This window comes from Rhinichthys klamathensis, unplaced genomic scaffold, assembly GCF_029890125.1.
Source record: "Rhinichthys klamathensis goyatoka isolate OS25496 unplaced genomic scaffold, OSU_Roscu_1.1 h1tg000309l_1, whole genome shotgun sequence".
NCBI classification, from domain to species: domain Eukaryota; kingdom Metazoa; phylum Chordata; class Actinopteri; order Cypriniformes; family Leuciscidae; genus Rhinichthys; species Rhinichthys klamathensis.
Window position 1 is genome coordinate 870,326 of NW_026606827.1, and position 24,908 is coordinate 895,233.

Consider the following 24,908-nt stretch of genomic DNA (forward strand, 5'->3'; position numbering starts at 1 on the left):
CTTTACAGGACATCCAGACTTAAAGCTGACATGTAAGTTGACAGAGAAATTTATAATGTCCACTACAGAGGACAAAAGTATTCCTGTATTCAATATGTCTGATGTATGTAAACATAACATTTAAGAAACATGTCCTTCTTTAATCTATAGATTTATTTATTTATTTATTCGATTATCTTGTGAAATTTGAGAGGTTTATTTAGATTAATTTCCTCCAACTTGTTACTTTACTGCGTTTAAATCTCTCATGGTCTTTAGGATAAAATCGCTGAGATTCCCCAGTTTGCCAATTCTCACTATTTAAAATCAGTAAATCAGTGTGCACTTTTGCATTAAATTGTGTATTAAACATAATGCAGTGTGTCACATTAAGTATTTTTTCTGCATTAGTGTTTATTGATATAAAACAATAGCTAACATGTATTTTTAATGAAAAATGTATTTAAAATATTTATTAGAAATATGAACAGCATGAGCTGTTTGCCAATACTACATTGGCAAAAAATATTAATTTTCATAATGTGACAATGCATTATGATTAATACACAATTTATTTCAATGCAATGACCCCAAATTAGTGCTTTTAAATATTTTAAATAGAAAAAACGTAGCAATCTCAGCAGTCCAATCCTAAAGAGAGATTTAAATAGTAAAATAACAAGTTGGAGGAAATTAATTTGCATAAACCTCTTCACTTCCAAAAACAGAGAAAAGAATAGAATAGAATAGATGATATACACTTTTCTACTGGTGTAACGAACGTCTACCAGTTATGCAGTAGGGTGCGCTACAGAAGTCTCAACTTTTAAACACTACCACAGAAGAACCAATCAAATATTTCTACTTCCGGTACCGTTCGTGCGCCATCTTTGACGATAAATAGTCCATCTATGTTATTTTTGTTTTCAAAAAGTATCGAAAAGTATGATAGAACACTAAATCGCATTAAATAACCCAAGCATACGCCTGGTTTTTACCGTGTCTAACGTGTTATAATAAAGTAAAAGTCTTCGGGAAACATTTCGGCGAGGTGAGCAGCTGAAGTTTTGCTTTATTCTGTTTACTAGAAACTGACAGCAGGAGTTTGATGAACTGTCATTAAAAGAGATTTGAATTAAGTTACATATTTTACAAAGTTTTGGTGATATAGTAAGTTAACTGCAGATCTCCTGTCGGATACGGACAGCTATTTCTAACTTAAAAACTTAAGCGTAACTTAACGTTAACTTACTCAACTTGTTGAAGAGGATAAATGTGCACTTTCATAGTTTCAATAATTTTTTATTTACTTGTCAGAGTATTAGCGTGCGCATAAAAATTATTTCGTAGTTTGATATCTCGGAAAATAGACTGTATATTAAATCACGTTGAAGACAACCAATATGGCAACAATAGTTATTGTTAGACTTGTTTTGATAGAAATCAAACTTTTTTTTTTTGTTGTATATAATAACACTATATAATTGACGGTTAACCTGACTTTTTAAAGTGTGTGAAAATGTCCACCCAGCCACACACGGCTATTGTAAACAAAAGTGTCCAGCATGAAATCAACTTCCCCCGGAACTTGCCTTATTATAAAATGATGACTATTTCCCGTCCTGTCATTGATGATGAATTATGTCTTGCATTAATGTACACATCCGCTTCCTGGCACTGTGGTATAAAGCCTTATGATTAATATAACCACAGTGCCATTCAGCACACAGTTTGTATATATGGAAAACTGTTTCATTAACATCTTTTGGACATTTTCTTCAAACACTACATCTGGTTAAACACCCCATGACTGTAAACAGGTGGTTGTCAAGATATAAAGCAACTTTTCAGTATCAATATTTGCATCATTAGATGTCGCTTGTGGATTTGGGAAAGCGTTTGTTGGAGGCAGCGCGGAAAGGACAGGATGATGAAGTGAGGTCACTTATGGCCAATGGAGCTCCTTTTACTACAGACTGGGTGAGTTGTTTGCTGCTCAAAGCATACTACAAATGCAGACCAATTACCTATTGTCTGCTATTTATAATCTGTATTTCACTATAACAGTAATGACAATGACAATATTTTTTAGCTGGGAACCTCGCCACTTCATTTAGCAGCACAATATGGGCACTACTCCACCGCTGAGGTGCTTCTCCGTGCCGGCGTGAGTAGAGATGCCCGCACTAAAGTCGATCGGACCCCCCTCCACATGGCTGCAGCTGAGGGCCACTCGAGCATCGTTGAATTATTGGTCAAGGTAAGAACAGATGATCTCAGAATAGTATTGGATTGTTTGAATTTTAACATTCTGAGTTTTTATTGTGTTGTTAAATCTGATTTTGCTCTTAACTGGGACAGAGTGGAGCAGACATCAATGCCAAAGACATGCTGAAAATGACAGCCTTGCACTGGGCTACAGAACATGGGCACAGGGGAGTCGTGGAGCTGTTGGTCAAATACAGTGCTGATACTCACGCCCTCAGCAAGTTTGACAAGACGCCTTTTAACATTGCAGTGGACCGAGGAAACACTGAGCTGATGCTCTTGTTACAGGTGAAAATGAGCTTTTTAATGATGTGTTGTGCTATTAGATATTAAGGCACAATCTAAAAGTCACCAGCTACTGTGTATTTAACAATGGTCTTGGGTGAAATCAAGCTGCAGTATCTTAACTTGACTATTGTTTGTTATTCTAGGAGGGAATGCAGAACCAAGTGAACATGAATCCAGAGAGGACTATCCTAAGCAGCACATCACCCGCCACCGCCAGCCCTCAGTTCATCATATCCTCCTCTGGAGTGGTCAATCTCTCTGATATTGTTCTCACCAGTTCTAAGTCTAACACGGGTATGAGTTCCATTACATTTTGTTTTTACTGAAAATTTGCCTGCCATTAAAAACTGTTTTACATAATTTTTTTATTTAAAAAATATATATTTTTAAATAATTGGCAATCTATTTTCTATCTTCCCTGTCACAAATCATTTGAATCCCTAATCTTCTTCCTAGTATATTCAGTTTGTTGGCTTAAATGTAAGGAGTTTTCCAAATACAATACCGTTCAAAAGTTTGGGGTCAATAATATTTTGTAGACATTAACACTTTTTTAAGCAATGACACATTACATTGATCAAAAGTGACATAAAAGACAATTATAATGTTAAAAAGACTTCTATTTCAAATCAATGCTGTTCTTTTGAACTTTATATTCATTTAAGAAACCTAAATAAAAGTATCACGGTTTCCAGAAAAATATTAAGCAATGTTTTCAACATTGTTTTCAACATTGATAATAATAAGAAATGTTTGTTATGCTCCAAATCAGCATATTATAATGAGGAATACATCAAAGGAATAAATTACATTTTTAAATATATTAAAAATTTAAATCAGTCAGTGTTGGGTAAGTTACTATAAAAAAGTAATTAATTACTAGCTACTAATTACATCTTTAACAGTGTAATTAGATTACTGTACTAATCACTATGTCTAAAAAGTATTGCATTACTTATTAATAATTACTTTCTAAATCCCATATCAACCTCGATCAGTTGAACAATACAAGAATAGACATGAAACTGCTCTTTTAACTCTTTCAAATAAAAAAATTATATAAAATTGCATAAATTGTTCTTGAACTGACCAAAATATTTAAAGGGAGAAGGTTACATTAAAAACATACATTTTAACATTAGACATTACATTTTGATGATAAATCCAATATTGTTTTATATAGAATTGTTCTATAGTCTATATACTGTATAATACAATTACATCAGAAGTAATTAAATTACAGGAAAATTTCAACACTGTTCACAATGTGTTTCGATCAAATAAATGCAACCTTGGTAAGCTTTATTAAAAACATTGTAAATCTATGATGATTAAATTTCCCTTGATGTACAACTTAGAAATGCGTTAGTTGTGACATGTTTCTTTAGCAGGGTTCTACGACTGATTTTGTTCTTGCATTTTGTGCTTGTTTAATGTTCATTTTAATATTGACATTTGGGAACATAGACAACAGTATTAAATGAACCTTTTAAAGTTTGAACCTATATTTCAACTGTATGCACCTAGAGAATGTTATAGTGTATTTCTGCAGGAGCTTCCGAGAGTGTGATTGCTGCTGATTCAGTGGATTCTGCCATCCAGCATCTTGTAGGGGAAGATGGCCAGAGAGTCATCACCATAGTAACCGACCAACAGGGAAACCTGCAGTCTGGCAACTTGGGACAAAAATTCTTTGTCACAATGCAGGGGCAGCAAAGTGAGTAGATTGCTGCAGCATTAGTTTATAGCTCTTTTAGGACTTTGATGCAGTATTTGTATTCTGACATACCTGTATATATTAGTGGTTGCAGTGCCAGCTGGCCAGATTTCAGAAGAAATCATAACAGAGGACACCAAACCAGTTCCAACACGGAAGCGGAAATTCGAATCAACCGTAAACCACACAGATGTCAAACATAAGGTGTGACCAGTAAATATTCTTATTTAAATTTGACTTTTTGGAGTGAAAAACTAATATCAGGGTTAAAGTCGGCATGGAACGGAAGTTGTGGTAATCTTCTTCTTCTTCTTCTTCTTTAAGAGTTTTATGGCGGTTGGCAAACCAGCTAAAAAGGTGCATTTACCGCCACCAACTGGACAGGAGTGTGAAGCGTCAATAGCGTTAAGCAACTTATCAAAAAAAAAAAAAAAAAAAAAAAAAATCTATTTAACTATATCCTGTCAACCAATCCTGTTTCCCTTAGATATCTTATTAAAGCACTATACACCCTTTTCTCTTTCTGTGCGTTTTGAAATATGCTATCTAATGTCAACGTATTAATACCTAAGTATTCTAATGTTTCAATTAAATTGCTTCTTTCTCTATTGTATCCTGAACACTGAATCAACACATGTTCAACTGTTTCTGACAATCCACATTTATCACAATTCCCCGATTCTCTTTTCCCAATGATAAATAATGAGTAATTAAGTCCTGAATGCCCTATTCGAAGCCTAGATATAATAGAATCTTCCTTTCTACTTCCGTATTTCTTTCTCTCAACCCCAACTTTGTTTTGAATTTTATACAAATGTCTACCTTTTGTCTCCTTATCCCATTTCTCTTGCCAGATCTTATTTAGAGCAGATTTTATTAATACTTTAACTTCAGTTTTACTCAGAGATACATTAATGTCTATTACATTGCGTTTTAAAGATCTCTTTGCCAGCTGATCCACCTCCTCATTACCCTCTACTCCCACATGTGCTGGAACCCAAAGAAATGAAATACTTACTCCTATTCTGTATATTCTGTACAGGTTTTGTAACACTTCATACAAAATATCTTGCCTAGAGGCTGACTTTCCACTATTTATACTCATTAAAACTGAATAGGAGTCTGAACAAATCACTGCATCCATTGGTCGAACTTCTTCCACCCATTGAAGTGCCATTAAAATCCCAATCATTTCTGTTGTATATACCGAAACATAATCTGTAATTCTCTTTTCAATACTATATTTAAAATGGGGAATGTAAACTGCTGCTGCTGTATGTCCAGTGTCTGGGTTCTTAGAGCCATCCGTAAATATCTGGATACTATTGTAATATTCCTGATTTAGATGCTGTTTCACCACTATATTCTTTGTTATGTATATTTCCTTTATTTGCATCTTTTCTTTCAATTTTAAATCTACATATGGTTTAGGGAAAAGCCATGGTGGTATAGAAGGTATTACCACTGTGGGACTAATATTTATATTACTTATTTCTATGTTCTGGGCTTCTTTTTCTACATTCCATCCAAAACTTTTTATTTCTCCTTTTCCATACTCCCAGCACTTTTCTAGGACCTTTTTCACTGGATGATTCTCTTTGTGTCCCTTTATAGTACTCCAATATGACATTTTTAATTGTAACCTCCTAACATCCAGAGGCATTTCTGCCATTTCTACCTGCATTGCTGGAATAGGGGATGTTCTGAATGCCCCACAACTTATTCGTAAAGCTTGCGACTGGATAATATTTATTGTCTTTAACCTGGATGCTGATGCTGAGCTATATACTATGCAACCGTAATCTATTACTCGTCTGATTATTGCACAATATATTCTTTTTAATGATTGCCGACTTGCACCCCAATCTACCCCTGCCAGACATCTTAAAACATTTATTCCTTTTTTACATTTATCAATTATTTTCTTTATGTGACTGTCAAATTTCAATTTTGAATCCATCCACAACCCCAAATATCGAATTTCCGATACTTGCTCCAACGTTTGATCATATAGTTTTAATTTTATTTGTGGGCTACTCTTCTTTTTTGAGAAACAAACAACTTGCGTGTTTCCTACTGACAATTTGAAACCCCATTTGTTTACCCAATCTTCCACTTCCTCTACTGCTCTCTGCATGCTTTTCTCAACAAATTTAACATTCCGTCCTCTTTTCCACATGACTCCATCGTCTGCATAGAGGGATTTACCTATTCCTTGTCCTACCTGAGAAAATATATCATTGATCATTATATTAAACAAAATGGGGCTACAAACACTACCTTGAGGAGTACCGTTATCTATTGTATATATTTTTGAATAACTTGAGCCGATCTTGACCTGTATTGTACGCTTGAAAAGAAAATCCATTATCCAATTATATAACCTTCCTTTAATACCTATTTTATCCAACTTAATTAATAATCCCTCCTTCCACAACATATCGTATGCTTTTTCCACATCAAAAAACACTCCAACCAATACTTCTTTATTTACAAAGGCTTTTCTAATTTCTGATTCTAGACATATGATAGCATCCATTGTATTACGACCCTTTCTAAATCCACTTTGATGTGGGCATAAAAGATTTTTATTTTCTATTATGTAATTTAATCTAGCTATTACCATTCTTTCCATGATTTTACACAAGTTTGATGTTAGTGCAATTGGTCTGTAGTTAACTGCTCTGGAATGATCTTTCCCAGGCTTAGCTATTGGAACAACTACTCCATGTTTCCAGGAAGAAGGGAGTTTTCCTGTCTCCCATATTTTATTAAACAAATTTAATATTAAATTCAATGATACATCTGATAATTTCTTTATCATCTCATTACATATTTCATCCTTTCCTGGAGATGAATTTCTTAAACCTATAAGTACCTGTTTTAGTTCATACAATGTAAAAACTTCCTCCATAGTACTTTCAGAGGGCCTTCTTTGGACCATGATATTAGGATTTTCTCTTATTGTTTGCTCTCTTATCCTTCTCATTTCTTCTGATATATTACAATTACTGTGAACCTTTACAAATGCTTTTGCTAATACCTCTGCTTTTTCACTTTCAATAGTTATACATTTATCCTCATCTATTATTACAGGTATATTCCTATTAAATGTATTCCCTCCCATTTTCCTAATCATACCCCATAATTCTCTTATATCTACACTCTCCCCAATTTCATCACAATATTGTCTCCAGTAATTTCTTTTAGCAGATCTAATTACTTTTCTAACCGCTGCCTGAGATCTCTTATATTTTATTACATCCTGAAATGAATATGTTTTCTTGACATTTTTAAACGCTTTATTTCTAACTGATATTACTTCACTGCATTCATCTGTCCACCATGGTACACTTTTTCCTTTTCTTACTCTTAAACTTTTCCCAATTACCTCCTCAGCTGTACTACAAATGATCTCAATAATTGTATTATTTAATTCCTCTGGTTCTTGATTATCAATTACCATTCCTAACATTTTAGCCTCACTAACTTCCTTAAACTTTTCCCAGTCTGCTGTTTTAAATTTCCACCTGGGGATTTCCTGTTTTATATTTTGTTCCACTTCTATACCTACTACACATCTGATGGGGTAATGATCACTACCTATTGTATTTTGATCAAGCACTTCCCATTTACATTGTCTTGCCAGACTTTGAGACACTATAGTTAAGTCTATTGCTGACTGATGACCTCTTGCAACATCTATCCTAGTTGCTCTTCCATCATTTAAACACACTAGATCATTAACATCTAAAATATTTTCCACTATTTTTCCATTATGATCATTAGCTTCACTACCCCACATCGTATTATGTGCGTTAAAGTCACCACACCACACTAATTTAAAACTTCCCTCACCACAAGCTTTTTGTCTTAAATCTTCTTTAAGCCTATCACATGGATTATAAAAATTAATTATTCGTATTTTCTGATTTTTTGTACATACCTCCACCACTATCGATTCAACTTCTCCATTCACATCTATCTCCCGAAATTCGATTTCTTGTTTAATTAGAGTTACTACACCACCACCATTTATTATTTTCCTATCATTACGTAATACTGTATATTGGGGAACGACAAAGTTTAAATGAGGTTTTAGCCAAGATTCTTGTATGCAAATAATATGAGGTTTTTCTTCATATTCATCAATATATTTTTTAAATTCTTGCCCATTTGATATTAAGCTTCTTGCGTTCCACTGCAATATTATCAGTACCATTATACATCTCCACATGCAGCCTGCGAGTTTGTTATTTGCATCTTTAATTTCTCATTTACCTGTTCAACTGTTAATCCCTCTGCCTGCAAGTACTTTTCTGCTGCTCTAATTATTATTCTTATTCTCTCTGTTCGGCTTTTTGTTTGTGCTGAGCAATTTATTACATCCGCCATAAAGGTGATAAGTGCCAGTTTGTCTACATTGATGAAGTTTGTAGGTCTACTTATTTCCTCTTGGGTCTGCCTCTGTATTCTTTGTTCATCTTCACTCTGTTGTGCATTCGTTTGTTCTGTTCCTTTGACTCTTTGTATGGCCTCAGCGTAACTTATTCCTTCTGTTATTTTAACATGTTGTATCTTAACAGCATTCTTCCTCACCTGACAACCTCCATATGCCGCACTATGCTCCTCTCCACAGTTACAGCACTTTAGTTTCGCACCTTCTTCACATTTCCCATACTCATGATTACCACTACATCTTGTACACCGTTGTCTCCCTTTACACACCGATGCCACATGTCCATATTTTTGACACTTGTAACATCTCAATGGAGGAGGGGTATATAGTCTTACTGAATAACTCATAAATCCTAGAAACACTCTTTCTGGCATTTTAACCTCGTCAAAATTCAGCATCACCGACAAGCTATCCATTTTCTCCTTATTATTGATGTACTTTAGTCGTTTGACTTCGATCACTGAGGCGCCTGATATGCTTTTTTTAATTACCTCTTCAGACATACTAGTTGGAATTCCTGTGATCACTCCTCTCATCCATTTTTTCTCTCCCATTACAGAACAATTTACTTTTTGTCCCATCAAAGTTTTTAGCCCTAGAGCTTTCTTTTGTTGATTGCTATCTTTACAGACCAGCATCAGTTTACTTTCCTGTAATCTCCTAGCATTCTCTATTTCTCCAATCGTTTCTTTCAACGCCTTTGACAGTTTTAAAGGATTCAAAGAGCTTATATCCCCTGTCATGAATTGTATCATTACCTTATATTCCTCTTTCCTCCTTCTCGTCATATGGTTTTCTCTCTCACTATCCGTACCCGATACTTGGTTAACACTCTTCTTCCTTTTCCGATTTTCTACTAAATTCCATTCATTTTGTTTACAACCTTTAATCCCACCGCCAGTATCTTCTTCCATCTCCGGATCACTTCCGGAACTACCGTCACTTCCTTCCATCAACGCTCCAGTCACTGCCCAGTGTTTGCCAACCTACCGCCCCAGTCGTGTTTGCCGTCCTCAGTGACCTCTCTCTCCCCCGGCCGGTGTTCAACCCCGCAGGATTTCTTATCTAATATTGTCTTTTTATCAGAATCTACATGCATTTCACTCACGCAGCCATTTCACTCGCGGCTTTCTGCGACAACTCAGTTGTGGTAATCTTTTCTTCATTATTGTGATGTACACTCACCTAAAGGATTATTAGGAACACCTGCTCAATTTCTCATTAATGCAATTATCTAATCAACCAATCACATGGCAGTTGCTTCAATGCATTTAGGGGTGTGGTCCTGGTCAAGACAATCTCCTGAACTCCAAACTGAATGTCAGAATGGGAAAGAAAGGTGATTTAAGCAATTTTGAGCGTGGCATGGTTGTTGGTGCCAGACGGGCCAGTCTGAGTATTTCACAATCTGCTCAGTTACTGGGATTTTCATGCACAACCATTTCTAGGGTTTACAAAGAATGGTGTGAAAAGGGAAAAACATCCAGTATGCGGCAGTCCTGTGGGCGAAAATGCCTTGTTGATGCTAGAGGTCAGAGGAGAATGGGCCGACTGATTCAAGCTGATAGAAGAGCAACTTTGACTGAAATAACCACTCGTTACAACCGAGGTATGCAGCAAAGCATTTGTGAAGCCACAACACGCACAACCTTGAGGCGGATGGGCTACAACAGCAGAAGACCCCACCGGGTACCACTCATCTCCACTACAAATAGGAAAAAGAGGCTACAATTTGCAAGAGCTCACCAAAATTGGACCGTTGAAGACTAGAAAAATGTTGCCTGGTCTGATGAGTCTCGATTTCTGTTGAGACATTCAGATGGTAGAGTCAGAATTTGGCGTAAACAGAATGAGAACATGGATCCATCATGCCTTGTTACCACTGTGCAGGCTGGTGGTGGTGGTGTAATGGTGTGGGGGATGTTTTCTTGGCACACTTTAGGCCCCTTAGTGCCAATTGGGCATCGTTTAAATGCCACAGCCTACCTGAGCATTGTTTCTGACCGTGTCCATCCCTTTATGGCCACCATGTACCCATCCTCTGATGGCTACTTCCAGCAGGATAATGCACCATGTCACAAAGCTCGAATCATTTCAAATTGGTTTCTTGAACATGACAATGAGTTCACTGTACTACAATGGCCCCCACAGTCACCAGATCTCAACCCAATAGAGCATCTTTGGGATGTGGTGGAACGGGAGCTTCGTGCCCTGGATGTGCATCCCACAAATCTCCATCCACTGCAAGATGCTATCCTATCAATATGGGCCAACATTTCTAAAGAATGCTTTCAGCACCTTGTTGAATCAATGCCACGTAGAATTAAGGCAGTTCTGAAGGCGAAAGGGGGTCAAACACAGTATTAGTATGGTGTTCCTAATAATCCTTTAGGTGAGTGTATATCTGAGTGAAACTGCTTCTCGAACAAGGGAAAAAAATGTAGGGCGGGACTTGATTTTGTCCATTGAGAATTGATTGGATCATTGTGGTTTGCTGTTGCTGTGATGTCATATGAGGGACAGGTTGTCCTGCCCTCGCACCAGTAAACACGTCATCAGAGAAGAGAAGAGGTGTCGCTGCAAGAGGGAGGGTGAAGTTATTTTGATTAAAGATTACAAGGGCATGAATTTTTTTTTTTTTGCATGGATAAGTCATTTATAATTAATATTGCAATATTCCTTTAAAAAAGAAAAATGGTCAGCTTTTGATTTCATGGGGCTAGGGTTGGGTATCTTTTGAACTTGAGCGATTCTGATCGATTCCCAATTTTGATTCCAATAGGGGGGAAAAAAATAAGTCAAACATTTAGATATCGCACATTGTTATTCTGTCTTTTTGCAGAACATTCTGTTGAGGTTGAATACTATGAAGAAAAATCAGCAGCCTAACGAACAACCGACTAATAAACTAGACTAACTAATCTACAATTCAAACATTATTAAAGACAAGTAAACAGTAATACAATTAGAACAAATTAGCAATAGCACAAATAAATACGCCTGAAGCAATTGAAATTAATTGTAAAATAACACTGCATAGTTTTCTTTTATAAATAAAATATAGATTAGTGAGTGATTTTCATTTTCTTTTGTACATTGATTAACAGTAATAAGTGACACAGGCTGCAGCAGGTTTCTTAGGCACTGTCACTTTAAGACCGAATGCACAGATCCAATATACTGTTACACATGTTTTCTTTTTTGACTGTCTTTTTAATTGTTTAATGTTTTCTGCAGGAGTCCGATGAGAAGGACAGTAGGGAACTACTGGAACAGCAACTAAAAGAGGCAAACAGAAAAGCCCAGGAGTACCGACAGCAGTTACAAAGAAAGGAACAGGAAGCTGAGCAGTACAGGCTTAAACTAGAAGCCATTGCCAATGGCCAGACCAATGGCTCCAGCACAGAGCCCCAAGAGGAAGTGGTGTTCCAGGAGGAGGAGGAGGAGGAGGTGGTTGGTGAAGAGGAAGTTGTCATGTTGCCAGAAGGGGCCATCATCATTAAGGAGGAACCCCTTGATTCAACAGCAGGAGAAACAGTGACTTTAGTAGAGGCGGCAGATATCACAGCCACTTCTGAGGGCACGCCGTAGCAGTGAACCCAAAGACTCAAACACTCAGGAATTACATACACTCTTCTAGTCTGTGTACCTGAAGAGGCATGTTGTATTTATTTATTGTAAATCATAACCTTTTGTTTTTCCTTTTTATACTCTTAGCATTCAGTTTCTGTACAGACAGACCTCTACAAAGACGTAGCGTGGATTATATTTAGGTGGTCACAATGATGCTGAGCTGCTCAGATTGGTAGAATAGGAAGATCAGGAAGATCGTGTTCTTTTAACATACAGCGGTGCAAGATGCTTTTCAATCAAGCCCTATTATGCAACTCAAGTGCATACTATACTATTAGTACGCACAGTAGTTCTGGGTTCAATTTAATCCTTTTCTAGGATTGCAAGGCGTGGTTATAGTAATGCGCTTTTAATAAAAATAAACTAGAAAAACTGTTAAAACACTTGCATTACTCATTCAGTAAAATGTACTGAGTTGCAAAGTCTATTATTTTAGTCCAATTCATCCTTTTTGAAGATTTTCTAGGTCAGTGATCTTGCATATTGTGGAGAAATGACTGGGTTTACCATCGTCGTTTTGTCATGACATCAAAGCTGAATGTTTATTGCCTGGCCTCATGACGTACCTTGTTATAACCATGATTTTTGTTTATTTTAAAACAAATTGAAGGACAAGTCGCATTGCAAATGTTGTCGATATAGTTTAACTTGGACACGGAACATTCCTGAAATAGTGACATGAGAGTGAAGGTTAACAGTATATCATTATAAACAATACTAGACATTATTGAGAGGTAAGACCTCTATTATGTTATGGCTTTGTGTGACATTGACCTGCTCCTGCTGTGTGAAGCATGCTGTATTGATGCAGTCAGCATTAGGTGACGTAGCTATGTATTTACTTGAGCAAACTCTTTCATGTTTTATAACACTTTTAGCTGTTTATAAAGATAACGTACTCTATTCAGAGTACAAGCAATGGTTGTTTAACTTTTTTTTATCTTCCATAATTTCCTTTGTACTATTAGACACTAAATCACGATGTGCATTTCAAAGTTTTGTGCTCTAAAAAGTATGCAACATGTCTGTGCTTGCATTCCATGGTGTGGTCCATGTGCCTATTTTGTCTTTCCCTGTAAAATTCCCCAGTTAGCAGCTTTTACTGTGTCTTTTAGTGAAGTTATATCATCAGTTGTGTTCAATCTGTGTATGTCAGGTTTTAAAATGTGAATGAATGCCGTAAGACATTTTATGGAACTAGACCTCAAATGCTTTATTGATTTCCTTCTCATAGAAAAGTTTTGCATTATCTTTTCTGTTTTTGTTTTAGGTACACAGCTGATGATTAACATTCCACAAATTGAATTTGCATAACCTTTATTGTGCACAACTTATTTGTACTCTGTACATATGAAAATATTTGTTTTCTTCCATCTATTCTAAACCCATGAATATTAAGATTTTGAAGGACATTATACTATTTATTGAATGGGTGATTCATTTGGACAAGACCATGTTTTTCCCTTTTATTTTTCTTGTTTTTTATGCATTTAGAATTTCAATTGTATATGATTTCTTCAGCAGTGCTTTATAGGTAAAAAAATAACAATCTTATGTGAATTTCGACATTAGATAATCTCTGTTGAAATTAGTTTCAGGCTTGTTTACACTTATTTTATTGTAAAATTTGTTTCATGGGCAGAATTACTCATTGTATTTCAGTTTGATGGAAGCAAATGCTTAAGTTAAAACTCTAAAGCAGGCACAAGCACATGATATATAACATAGATCAACAGTTTTTCCCTAAGATTTCTTGTGTGTATATTTTTTACATATATATTATTTTTGTAATGAAACACTATTGGGGGCTGTCTTTAGTGCATTTGCAGCTGCATTTTATTATCTTTGGTCAGAATAAATATTTCTGAGGTTTGGTATATCTACTACTATTTTTTTTTTATTGGAGAAAATATTCTTTCACTTATTAAAAAAAACTTACTTATTCACATGTTCCTTCGTAGTAAAATTCCTCGCTTTCGCTAGTCCTGATTTCAAACCACTCAATCGAAACGCGTATTTCAGAATGAAGATTGTCCAAATGCGTCTTCCGTACCCACGTTACTAGCACAGCAGACAAACGTGAGATATTTCCATAGGATATTTCTTCATATTTATATGTAATGTAAAAGCAATTGATGTAATTGGAGACACTTTAAGTACATTATTATTATTTTCACGTTTTCTTCTCCTTTACGACACGATACTGAAGAAAATTAGAAGTAGAGAAAAGAGAGCAGCATATCCTGTTCAACTGTTGTGTAGTTAATTTTTCAGTCATGTTTCCAGAATTGAACAATATCCTCAATTCCACTCCAGACAGTTTCAAATCGGTAACTGATTATAGTAATTACATCCCTTTGCACGCTTAATGTAACTCACAAAATGTAATTGACTCGAACCGATGTCTTCTGTAACGTTACTTGTAGAGTGACTTCATCCTGGTGTCTGACAGGCAAGCTGATGCATCATTCCTTATTCATCATTATCTGTCTTTTTATTTACGTGGTAAGTGACCTACTGTACACAGTGAGGAAATCTTGTGTTAATATAAGTTTATTCATAAACTTGTATATTTCCAGCTGGCTGTAAGGTGTGTTTTCTGGGTCTTGTTCAGTCCTTCAGCCATTACAGTGCTGTCGGTCAGAGGCTGGTAAGTCTATTTGCTCTATTTTTACATTTTAATTATTACATTGATATGACTTGTTCATAATGTTTCTGTGCAGGGAGTGAGTCTGGCCCAGGCAAGAGAGAAGGGCCAGCTAGTGTTTCTCGAAGGACTGAAGGACTCTATCGGAGCTATATTACAGGAGGAAAGCAGTCAGGGGACACAACATTTGAGTTATCTCAGGCATGTATAGCATGCTCCGAAAATCTAGTTTAAATACATTTCTCTCAGTTTCCCTCTTCCTATATGTTTAAGTCAGATATATATATGAAGAAAAAAAGACTAGTCTTGCCATTTTGTTTTTCTAGGTCCCCAGGTGCTGGATTGAAAGGTCTGTTCAAATTTGTGGAAAGTTCTGTGGGCCAGAATGGAAATCGTGACGATGGTGAATCATGGGGTCCTCCAGTGTTACTCATAGATGATCTCAGTGTGCTCCTGAGTTTAGGTGTTACTGTTGGAGCAATACTAGACTTTACCCTCTACTGCCAAGCCACTGTGTGCACTGAGTTACAGGTGAGTCAGTGTTTTTGGGGCAGTGCCTGAAATAATGTCAAACTATTGTATCAATGCTTCATTGTGTAAAGACATTATTTTTTGTGCCTTGATATCCAGGGTAATATGGTAATACTGGTGAGATGTGAGGAGGAGGATGTAGATGATGATGAAGAGGGAGCAAACCTGCTCCAGAGGGGACTAGTTCATCAGTGTAACTTGGCATTACATGTGGAGGGGTTACCCACGGGTTACTGCAGGGACATACATGGACAGGTGCGGTTTATTGTTAAAACTCCACTAATACTCTGTAACAAATGGCCCTGATTTGAGCTGATATTTTGATGTTTGTTTATGTTTTCCAGATGCAGGTTTGGTGGCGACAGAGTGGAGAGACCATGTACAACCCACGAAAAATATTTCATTTTAAAGTCCATGATAAAGGAGCGTCATTTTTCGCTCGAGGGACTTCTAGTGCTGTTCTCTAAGTTTTCAAATGAAAGTCATACATAATGTCATTATGCAGTTTGTTTCATGTAAATAAATAGATATATAATACATCACCATTTGCTGTTGTTTTGTTCTCTTGTTGTTTGCATTACTTGCTAAGTTAATTTTGTGTAGCAGTAAAATGGGTGCTTGCAAAAGCATCGACATTCAATGTACAAACATACATCAAGTGCTTGATGCAAGTAAATGCTTTTGTTTAAAGGGACACAAGAACAAAGCTCAAGGAAAATCCATAAATACTGTGGGGATATTTGAACATATTTGATTTCTGACTAGTCCTGTGATGTGTCCAGGGTGTCCCCTGCCTGTGGCCTGAGACAGTAGAAAAGGCTCCTGCATCCCTGTGGCCCTGTAGAGCAGTGTTTCTCAACTTTAGTCCTAGTGTTTTAGATCTCTCGCTATTTAAAACACCCGATTCAACTCATCAGTTTCTTGGTGTGTTGAACAGGGACACATCTGAAACATTCAGGGAGGTGGGTCTTGAGGACTGGAGTTGAGAAACACTGCTGTAGAGGATAAAGTGGTGGATGGATGATTTCTCACTAAAGGAGAAAGCAAATGCAGTTTCATCTTGTTTGAAGACTTTTTTTATTCTTCCTTTGTGGTGTTCACAAGAATAGGACATGCTATATATTTTTTAAATTTACGTTATGAGATTTTCTGTAGTTTAAACTGCTTATATAAAGTTGCCACTGAAGGCGCTGTTGAGCTTATGTTGTTTGTAACAGACCAGAGTTGTTTATGTGCCACGCAGATTCATTTCCGCGAATCGATTCCTTTGAACAGTTCGGTTCAAGGCTAATAATCTGACATGTTATAGGCTACTGTGTGGTTAATACAAGTTATTTGGTGTGGCTCAACCTCTTTTACTGTCTATGGGCTCAACGGACTGATTCGTGTACGAATCATTTGGACCGTTTTTTAACCGGCTCAACTGATTCGTTAAAGAGTTCCGACTCTTTCATGAATCGGACGTCGCTAATGTCGCCTTCCATCACTACCGTCTCTTGAACCCGATCGAATTTCCTGCTTTGTAGTGAGTGAAAAGCAGAGTGTATGCAACATGCAATCCAAACGATCCAAATTGTTTTATAATTCAGTTTTAATACTCCGACTTTAGCGTTTTAAGAGTAAGAGCGGAAATTAACTAAGCTAATTGTTTCAGCTAACGTTATAACTTACATATTATATGAGTATAGCAGAATTAAATAAGGAAATACTGTTACAAGCGCATAATCACGTGTTATTTTTTTTACGGTCTATGGTTTAAAGCGACCGCCCTCTTAGACTGGATTGAGCTTGATATTAAGACTTCTTGCACGCCTCAGCCTGCAGACAGACAAACATAGGTGTTGTGGTATTAACGTTAGACCTGTCAGCTTTTAACATGGGCAGTTTATATCTCTCAAGAGGTCGGTGTATTCTTCGGCAGGTGTTCTCTGGCCTACCCACAGTACCCATCATGCTGCAGCGGCCGTACAGCCTCGATGTGTCAGCGCAGCTACTGCGGACTGAAGGCTTCATAGATGGGCGCTGGGTCTCCGCTGCATCCACATTCCCCGTGTTAGATCCAGCCACTGGAGAAGAAATCGCGAAGGTGTCAAACTGCGGTACTAAGGAAGCTCAAGACGCTGTCAATGCTGCATACAAAGCGTTTCACCTGTGGAAGAGTCATACAGCCAAGGTGAAATTAACATGTGTGGGAAATGTTATTATTTTGCAGATGTCATTTATAACTCTTCTGCATTAGACTTAATTCTTTTCAAGAACGAACCGGTACGTTAACCCTATTTACTACATTTAAAAAAAACGTACTGGGGTGGTTAAATGGTAAGATCATGGCGCTTTGATATTTCACACACCGTGGTATTTACATGGTACTCAAAGCTATCTATGGTACTATAAGGTAAAAGGTATCCACTTTTCCACTCATTATTTAGAAAAATTTTCACTTTACAATTGTTTTCCTCCCTTAAAAGCAGGTCATATTTCTCCCGAAAATAAATAAAGATGTAACCTATATATGTTGCATAATATAAGTCTATTTACATAGTGCCATGTTGCATTAATACATTTATTCAGCAAGGATGCATTAAATTGAACAAAAGTGACAAAATGCTTTTACATTGTTACAGAAATGTTCTATTTCAAATAAATGCTGCACTTTTGAACTTTCTATTCATCAAAAAAAATACCGGTTCCTTCAAAAATATTAAGCGGAACTTTTTTTAACATCGATAATAAGAAATGTTTCTTGAGCACCATTTCAGCATATTAGAATTAGAAATTGTAATACTATTTCACAATATTACTTGTTTTAGTTTTAGTTTTTTTTTATAAACAAAGTTATAATTTAATTTGATATAAAAATCAGTTCTCATATTGATTTCTCTCTACAGGAAAGAAGCATTTTGTTGCGTAAATGGTTCGATCTCATTATTCAGCACAGGGATGATCTTGCCAAGCTGATCACAGCAGAGTGTGTAGGTGTACTGACCTATTACATACAGTGTACAACTTCTTAACGTGTTCATTTACAAGGATCCAGATATTAGGAGATGTTAACACATATGTGTGTACAGGGGAAGCCCATGAAGGAGTCTCTTGGAGAAATTACATATTCTGCCTCCTTTCTGGAGTGGTTCTCTGAAGAGGCCAGACGTGTATATGGAGATATTGTTGCACCTTCAGCCAAGGACCGCAAGATCCTGTTACTCAAGCAGCCGGTGGGAGTGGCTTCCATCATCACACCTGTGAGACTTCCTTCTTCGTTCTGATAACATAACACCATCAGGATCAATGAGCTGAACTAAAACTGCCAGTTGTGATTTTCAACTTTCTCTCCCTACAGTGGAATTTCCCCAGTGCCATGATAACCAGGAAGGTGGGTGCAGCGCTTGCGGTGGGCTGTACTGTAGTGGTGAAGCCGGCTGAGGACACACCTCTCTCTGCTCTGGCCCTTGCTGAGGTCTGTCGGTTTCCATTAAAGCCGACTTAACTTGACATTAAACTAGTCTGCATTATAGATACACTACGGTTCAAAAGTTTGCAGTCAGTAAGATTTAAAATTTTTTATCACTTCTCAGCAGAGCATGCCAGTGCGTGCCATATTCAGCTCTATGCCAAACCGCTCCGCTCAATCACTTGCGGCCCAAGCGAACGCTCCACTCATGTACTGCTCACGCTTACCGGTTGAACGATGTTTGCTCAAATCCTGCTCTGAATGAAATTTCTATGTACTAAACGTCTTTCTGTTTGTAATAAATTTCTTGAATAAATGTCTCGGTTACAGTAGGCCTGTAGATAACATGACTAAACAACTATTTGTGGCTTTAAAGTCCCCCTGTAGTCAATAATTTTATCACTTAAAACTCATCTTTGATCACCGAAATGACATATTTAAACGTTTTTTCCTTGAAAAAAAATCTTCATGCCTTAAAATAGCTTGAATGTAACTCTACACCCTTGCCTCATTTAGTATATGTGGTTCTATGAATATGCAAATTAGCTCTGCCTCCACTCGCTCACACAAGCTCAGAGATCCACTCGTTGACGATCACAGGTTGACGTGATTGGTAGTTTGGTAGTTTGTGACTTCAGAAACAGCAGCGATTTCAAACCGTGTTTTTTATACTGTCTTTGGTTCACTGCAGTTTTAAAGGGATACTCCACTTTTTTTGGAAATAGGCTCATCTTACAACTCCCCCAGAGTTAAACTGTTGAGTTTTACCGTTTTTGAATCCATTCAGCCGATCTCCGGTTCTGGCGGCGGTACCACTTTTTGCATAGCTTAGCATACATAATTGAAGTGGACAAGACCATTAGCATTTCTAAAAAAAAAAAATGACCAAAGAGTTTCGCTATTTTTTCCTATATAAAACTTGACTCTTCTGTAGTTACATCGTGCACTAAGACCGACGGAAAATGTAAAGTTGCGATTTTCTAGGCTGATATGGCTAGGAACTATACTCTCATTCCTGCGTAATAATCAAGAAAGTGTTAGTTCCGTTGTGTTGACGGAAGGTAGCCTATTTTCAGGCGCTGCGTCATATCATTACGCCTGCTGCACTCATGGTACGGCAGTAAAGTTTCTTGATTATTACTCAGGAATGAGAGTTTAGTTCCTAGCCATATCAGCCTAGAAAATCGCAACTTCACATTTTCCGTCGGTCTTAGTGCACGATGTAACTACAGAAGAGTCAAGGTTTAAATAGGAAAAATATCGAAACTCTTTGGTAATTTTTTTTTTTTAGAAATGCTAATGGTCTTGTCCACTTCAATGATGTATGCTAAGCTATGCTAAAAGTGGTACCGCCAGAACCGGAGATCGGCTGAATGGATTCAAAAATGGTAAAACTCAACAGTTTAACTCCGGGGGAGTTGTAAAATAAGCCTATTTCCCAAAAAAGTGGAGTATCCCTTTAAGGAGAAATTACACCGCAATGGTGTTGATTTATGAATTTGCACATGGTTTGTCTTAAAACATATTAAAAACATAATATAGACATATAAAAAACATTTAAAAGCTTGGTTTTCACCACAGGGGGACTTTAAAACACTATTGTATAAAGTGATATAAATGAACGTGATGTGACGACTGAATAGGGCCGAATTGCAGAGCTGGTGCAAATCTTATCGACCCCAAACTTTTGAAAGGTAATTTATATGAAAGAATTTATAATCTATTGTATTCCTATCTAGTTGTCGGTTCAGGCTGGCATTCCTCCAGGGGTGTTTAATGTGGTGCCCTGCTCAAGAGAAAAGACCCCTGCTGTGGGAGAACTGCTCTGCACGGACCCTCTAGTGGCCAAAATCTCATTTACCGGCTCCACGGCCACTGGCAAGGTTAGCATCCACCCAACATCTCATGTATGTGTGCAGTCAACATTTAATGTTTGCCATAATTTAGTAATTGCCTAAGTAAATGCTTTTGCAGATACTACTAAGACATGCTGCAGGAACGGTCAAAAAGGTCTCCATGGAGTTAGGAGGACACGCCCCCTTTATTGTATTTGACAGCGCAGATGTTGATAAAGCCGTTGCTGGAGCGATGGGCTCCAAATTCAGGAACTCAGGCCAGGTGAATGTTATTTCAATCTTATATAATGGTATGAGTCATTTTAAATCGCAATAATGTACACAATAAAGTTATTGCTTAGTTATTTTCGTTGTAAATTCAGAAATAATCTGCTAGCATGATGAATGAATTATTTTTAATTTAAATAAATATATTTGTATAGTATTTTAATAATAACTTTATTTATTTAAATTATAATTACATTCATGAATTTTATATTAAATTATATGAAGCATTACAGTAATGGGAATTGTGAGGAAAATGTGCTTAATTTTCATGAAAAAATCTTAATAGTATTAATTAATTTATGCAAAATATTGTTTCTTATTTTTTCCTGTTTATTTTGGGGAGAAATATGACCCATACATTTCTTTTTGAGATTCACTTAAACTAGGGATAGACCGATATGAACATTTTGGACTTATACCGATAACCGATAATTCTTTATATCTGAAAGCCTTTAACGAATATATTGGCCGATAAATCTAAATCCAAATTTTTACATAATTTTTGAGAGCCTGATTACAAAAACAAAAGCCTCACCATTAAAAACCGTGTCCCAAGCACACAATTATAATGTTCTCATTATACCTTTATGTAGCCTCTATGACAGACTTGTGCTGCACTTTTTGCACTTAACTGTATTTTTCTTTTTGAAGTAATTTCAATCATATTTCAAGCAATTCAAAACCATCATGTCGAACAGTGCGCATCTGAAGTGTCTCAGCTGAAGGAAATAATCCATAATTTATCGGCTTTAATATATCAGCCAAAATTTCTTATCGGGCCGATAACAATACCATTAAAATGAACATATATCTGCCGATACCGATATGGTGGCCAATATATCGTGTATCCCTAACCTAAACAGTTTAGTGAATATTTTTCATAAACAATGAGTAAAATAGTGGAAATATAGGTAGGTACTCATCAGGATTCAGTACAATGATATTCTTTGAAGTGCCTTTGAGTAGCATGTAAATATCATGGTGTATATGACATTTTTGTAACCAGCTGTTCTCCTCACTCGTAACGCATCTTGTACTCATCTCTGCTGTAGACCTGTGTGTGCTCCAACCGCTTTTTGGTGCAGAGTGGGATTCACGATGCTTTCATGGAAAAGCTGGCGAAGGCTATGGATGGCGAGCTGAAGATTGGCCACGGCTCAGAGCCCACCACCACACAGGGGCCACTCATCAACACCCGCGCCGCAGAGAAGGTGCCTCATGTCACTGTCAATCAGCACACACACCAGGGTTGCCAGGTCTGCATAACAAAACCAGTCCAATTGATAATCAAAACTAGCCCAATAACGGCCTAATTGGCGTTCCAGGGGGTAAAAAGCGAGGTTGTCACTTCAACCAGCGGACTAAAACAACAACCCGTGGCAACAGTGTAAAAGTAGCCTGACTTGTCAACACTGACACACACAGATAGATCATGTGAAGGAAATTTGGTTGAGATGAAAGGATTTAATGCTGTTGTTTCTCTCAGGTGGAGGGTCAGGTTGCAGATGCTGTGGCACAGGGAGCAGTCATAGTTCGAGGTGGGAAGAGGCTGGAGGGCTCCTTCATGCAGCCCACCCTGCTGTCCAATGTCACCACTGACATGCTCTGTATGCGGGAGGAGACCTTTGGACCCCTTATTCCTGTTGTTAAGTGAGTATTTACAGGTTGTTGTATTATGTAACTTGTTGTAATGTCATTTAAAACATTTTCTTTTTCATTACAGATTTATCTATCTACAGATTTCATTATATTATCAACATAATTTGAGTGAAAAGTTTCATTTATTTTTATGAAAATATTTAGATTTTATAAAATTTAAATCATAACATGTTTTGTGAATGGGTTTTAATGAGCGACATGTTTCAGTGTGAATGATTTGACATGTCTGGTTGAGTCTTCCACCAGCTGCTGACTGTTTTTTTTCTTCTTCTCCAGGTTCAACACAGAACAGGAGGCACTTGCTATTGCCAATGCTTCTCCTGTTGGTTTAGCAGGTTTGTCCATCTGTACAAATTAATCATGTTTTTTTTTTTTCTAATGTAGTCTCTACATTTCAGAGTTTACAAAGTGTTTTTTTTTTTTTTTTTTTGGACAGTTTTGAGTTTGGCCACTTTTACTCACATACCCGTTTATTTATTATCAGACTGAAAAGATGAGTGTTTCTTATTGGTTGAAAGGCATGTACAATAGACTACATTAGAACTTTGAATATATATATCATATATTTTTTATCATATATTATGGAACCACAAAAATCACACTTTCCTTTAGCTCTATTGTACCCTAAAATATCTGGATGGTCAAGTGAGTGCACCCCATTAGAGGGCTGTAAATAAAGCAAACAAGAACAGCTAGCTCTTGTCTTTTTCAGTGGCATAGGATTCAAAACTGTTTTCTTTCAACAGGTTACTTTTACTCCAGAGACATCAGTCAGATCTGGCGAGTGGCCGAGCAGATGGAGGTGGGCATGGTCGGGGTCAACGAAGGTCTGATCTCCGCCACAGAAGCCTCTTTTGGTGGAATCAAACAGTCTGGACTGGGTAGAGAAGGATCCAAATATGGCATTGATGAGTATCTGGAAGTAAAGTACATGTGTTTGGGGGGACTCTCTCTTTGAAGACAATGGTTAATAGCGGTTAGAGCAAAAAATACAACTGTAGTGTGCCATTATTTAAGCAAGACCATCATAAAAACATAATCTACAAAACACTGAACCATTCTCTCTTTTAGTCAGATGTAACTGAATATTGACTATAAGAATTGATGTTCTGAAAGAGCAGAGACATTTTGATGACTGGTATTTTCGATATTTGCTGTAAAAAGGGCTGGTACAAATTGCCCTCTTTTCATATTCTGTCCATCATAACTGATTGAAGTAACCTAGTTGCTCTGAAATAAGACTTAACATACACTGCAAAAAATAAAATCTTTATTTTTATGTTAAAATAGCTAAACATCTTTAAAACAAGACAAACCTATTTTTGTGTAATTGTGAAAGATGAGATTTCTTTAATATCTAAAGTTTTTGTGAATTATTTTTTACCCAGTTTCTTTTTTTCGCAGTGTAGCTGATTCATTTATGCACAAAAAAATAAGCAAACCCAATTTATGATTAAAGATGTACAAATATAGGGATTGGGGGTTGATCCAGTTCGAAATAAAAGCACAAAAGTTCACAAAAATGCTATTCCAGAGTGTAAATGTTAAACTTACTTAGTGATCTATTTTTGTAAATCTAGAAAAAGAGTAAGAATGCTAAACATGAAACATTGACTGTGAAGGTTGTTTTTTTCTCTTTTGTAAGTCGCTTTGGATAAAAGCTTCTGCAAAATGTAGAAATCTAAATGATGGGATATATTTGGGTGTTTAAACTCTTCTGATTTGAGATATTGAAGTATAGAGATTTGTCTAGTAAGTTAACAAAGTTGTCATTGTGGCCAAATGTTGTGCCAATGTATTTGTTTTTTTAATGAAACTGTCTTCACTTTTAGTGGGTTTTTTTTAATTGTTGTAAATAATAATTCTCAATTGATATACCTAATTATATTGTAAACTGTGTATGTTTAGAAGTATATTAATTTTCGTACTTAGGATTGAAATGTTTGCAGATAAGTGCATGAAGATGTAAAGACTAATAAATACAGCTGAAACTTTAACTCTGGACATTTCAACTTCTACTATTAGTGATGAAATGGCTCAACTAAACTAAGTAAATGCACACTGTTTCATGACATTTCTGAGACTGCTACTATAAATATTGAACTCCTATTTTCGTTATAAAACAGTCTTAACCTCTGTAAAGGGACACGTCT

At 36.6% G+C, this 24,908-nt stretch overlaps 3 protein-coding genes across 4 annotated transcripts; all 3 read left to right on the plus strand.

Annotated features, from left to right (window-relative positions):
• The first annotated feature begins 830 nt into the window (after positions 1 to 830).
• Positions 831 to 12,627, plus strand: gabpb2b (GA binding protein transcription factor subunit beta 2b). The gene is made up of 8 exons (XM_056270865.1): positions 831 to 1,030; positions 1,852 to 1,959; positions 2,072 to 2,239; positions 2,341 to 2,535; positions 2,679 to 2,829; positions 4,088 to 4,252; positions 4,338 to 4,456; positions 11,949 to 12,627. Exons 2-8 carry the CDS (start codon positions 1,852 to 1,854, stop codon positions 12,300 to 12,302), a joined length of 1,260 nt encoding a protein of 419 aa, XP_056126840.1. The 5' UTR covers positions 831 to 1,030; the 3' UTR covers positions 12,303 to 12,627.
• A 1,743-nt stretch (positions 12,628 to 14,370) lies between these two features.
• Positions 14,371 to 16,065, plus strand: elp6 (elongator acetyltransferase complex subunit 6). Its single transcript, XM_056270868.1, has 7 exons — positions 14,371 to 14,674; positions 14,771 to 14,849; positions 14,924 to 14,994; positions 15,068 to 15,192; positions 15,318 to 15,522; positions 15,622 to 15,777; positions 15,867 to 16,065. Exons 1-7 carry the CDS (start codon positions 14,621 to 14,623, stop codon positions 15,987 to 15,989), a joined length of 813 nt encoding a protein of 270 aa, XP_056126843.1. The 5' UTR covers positions 14,371 to 14,620; the 3' UTR covers positions 15,990 to 16,065.
• Positions 16,066 to 16,996: 931 nt separating this feature from the next.
• On the plus strand, positions 16,997 to 24,752 carry aldh5a1 (aldehyde dehydrogenase 5 family, member A1 (succinate-semialdehyde dehydrogenase)). 2 transcript variants are annotated; one of them, XM_056270862.1, is made up of 11 exons: positions 16,997 to 17,047; positions 17,444 to 17,695; positions 18,411 to 18,494; positions 18,594 to 18,764; positions 18,863 to 18,979; positions 20,713 to 20,856; positions 20,948 to 21,091; positions 22,149 to 22,307; positions 22,583 to 22,746; positions 23,032 to 23,090; positions 23,502 to 24,752. In XM_056270862.1, the coding sequence occupies exons 2-11, from the start codon at positions 17,474 to 17,476 to the stop codon at positions 23,711 to 23,713; spliced, it is 1,476 nt and encodes a 491-aa protein (XP_056126837.1). In that variant the 5' UTR covers positions 16,997 to 17,047; positions 17,444 to 17,473; the 3' UTR covers positions 23,714 to 24,752. The 2 variants fall into 2 exon arrangements, with proteins under 2 accessions (XP_056126837.1, XP_056126836.1); XM_056270861.1 differs by lacking the exon at positions 16,997 to 17,047 and having other exon boundaries at positions 17,365 to 17,695.
• Positions 24,753 to 24,908: the final 156 nt, after the last annotated feature.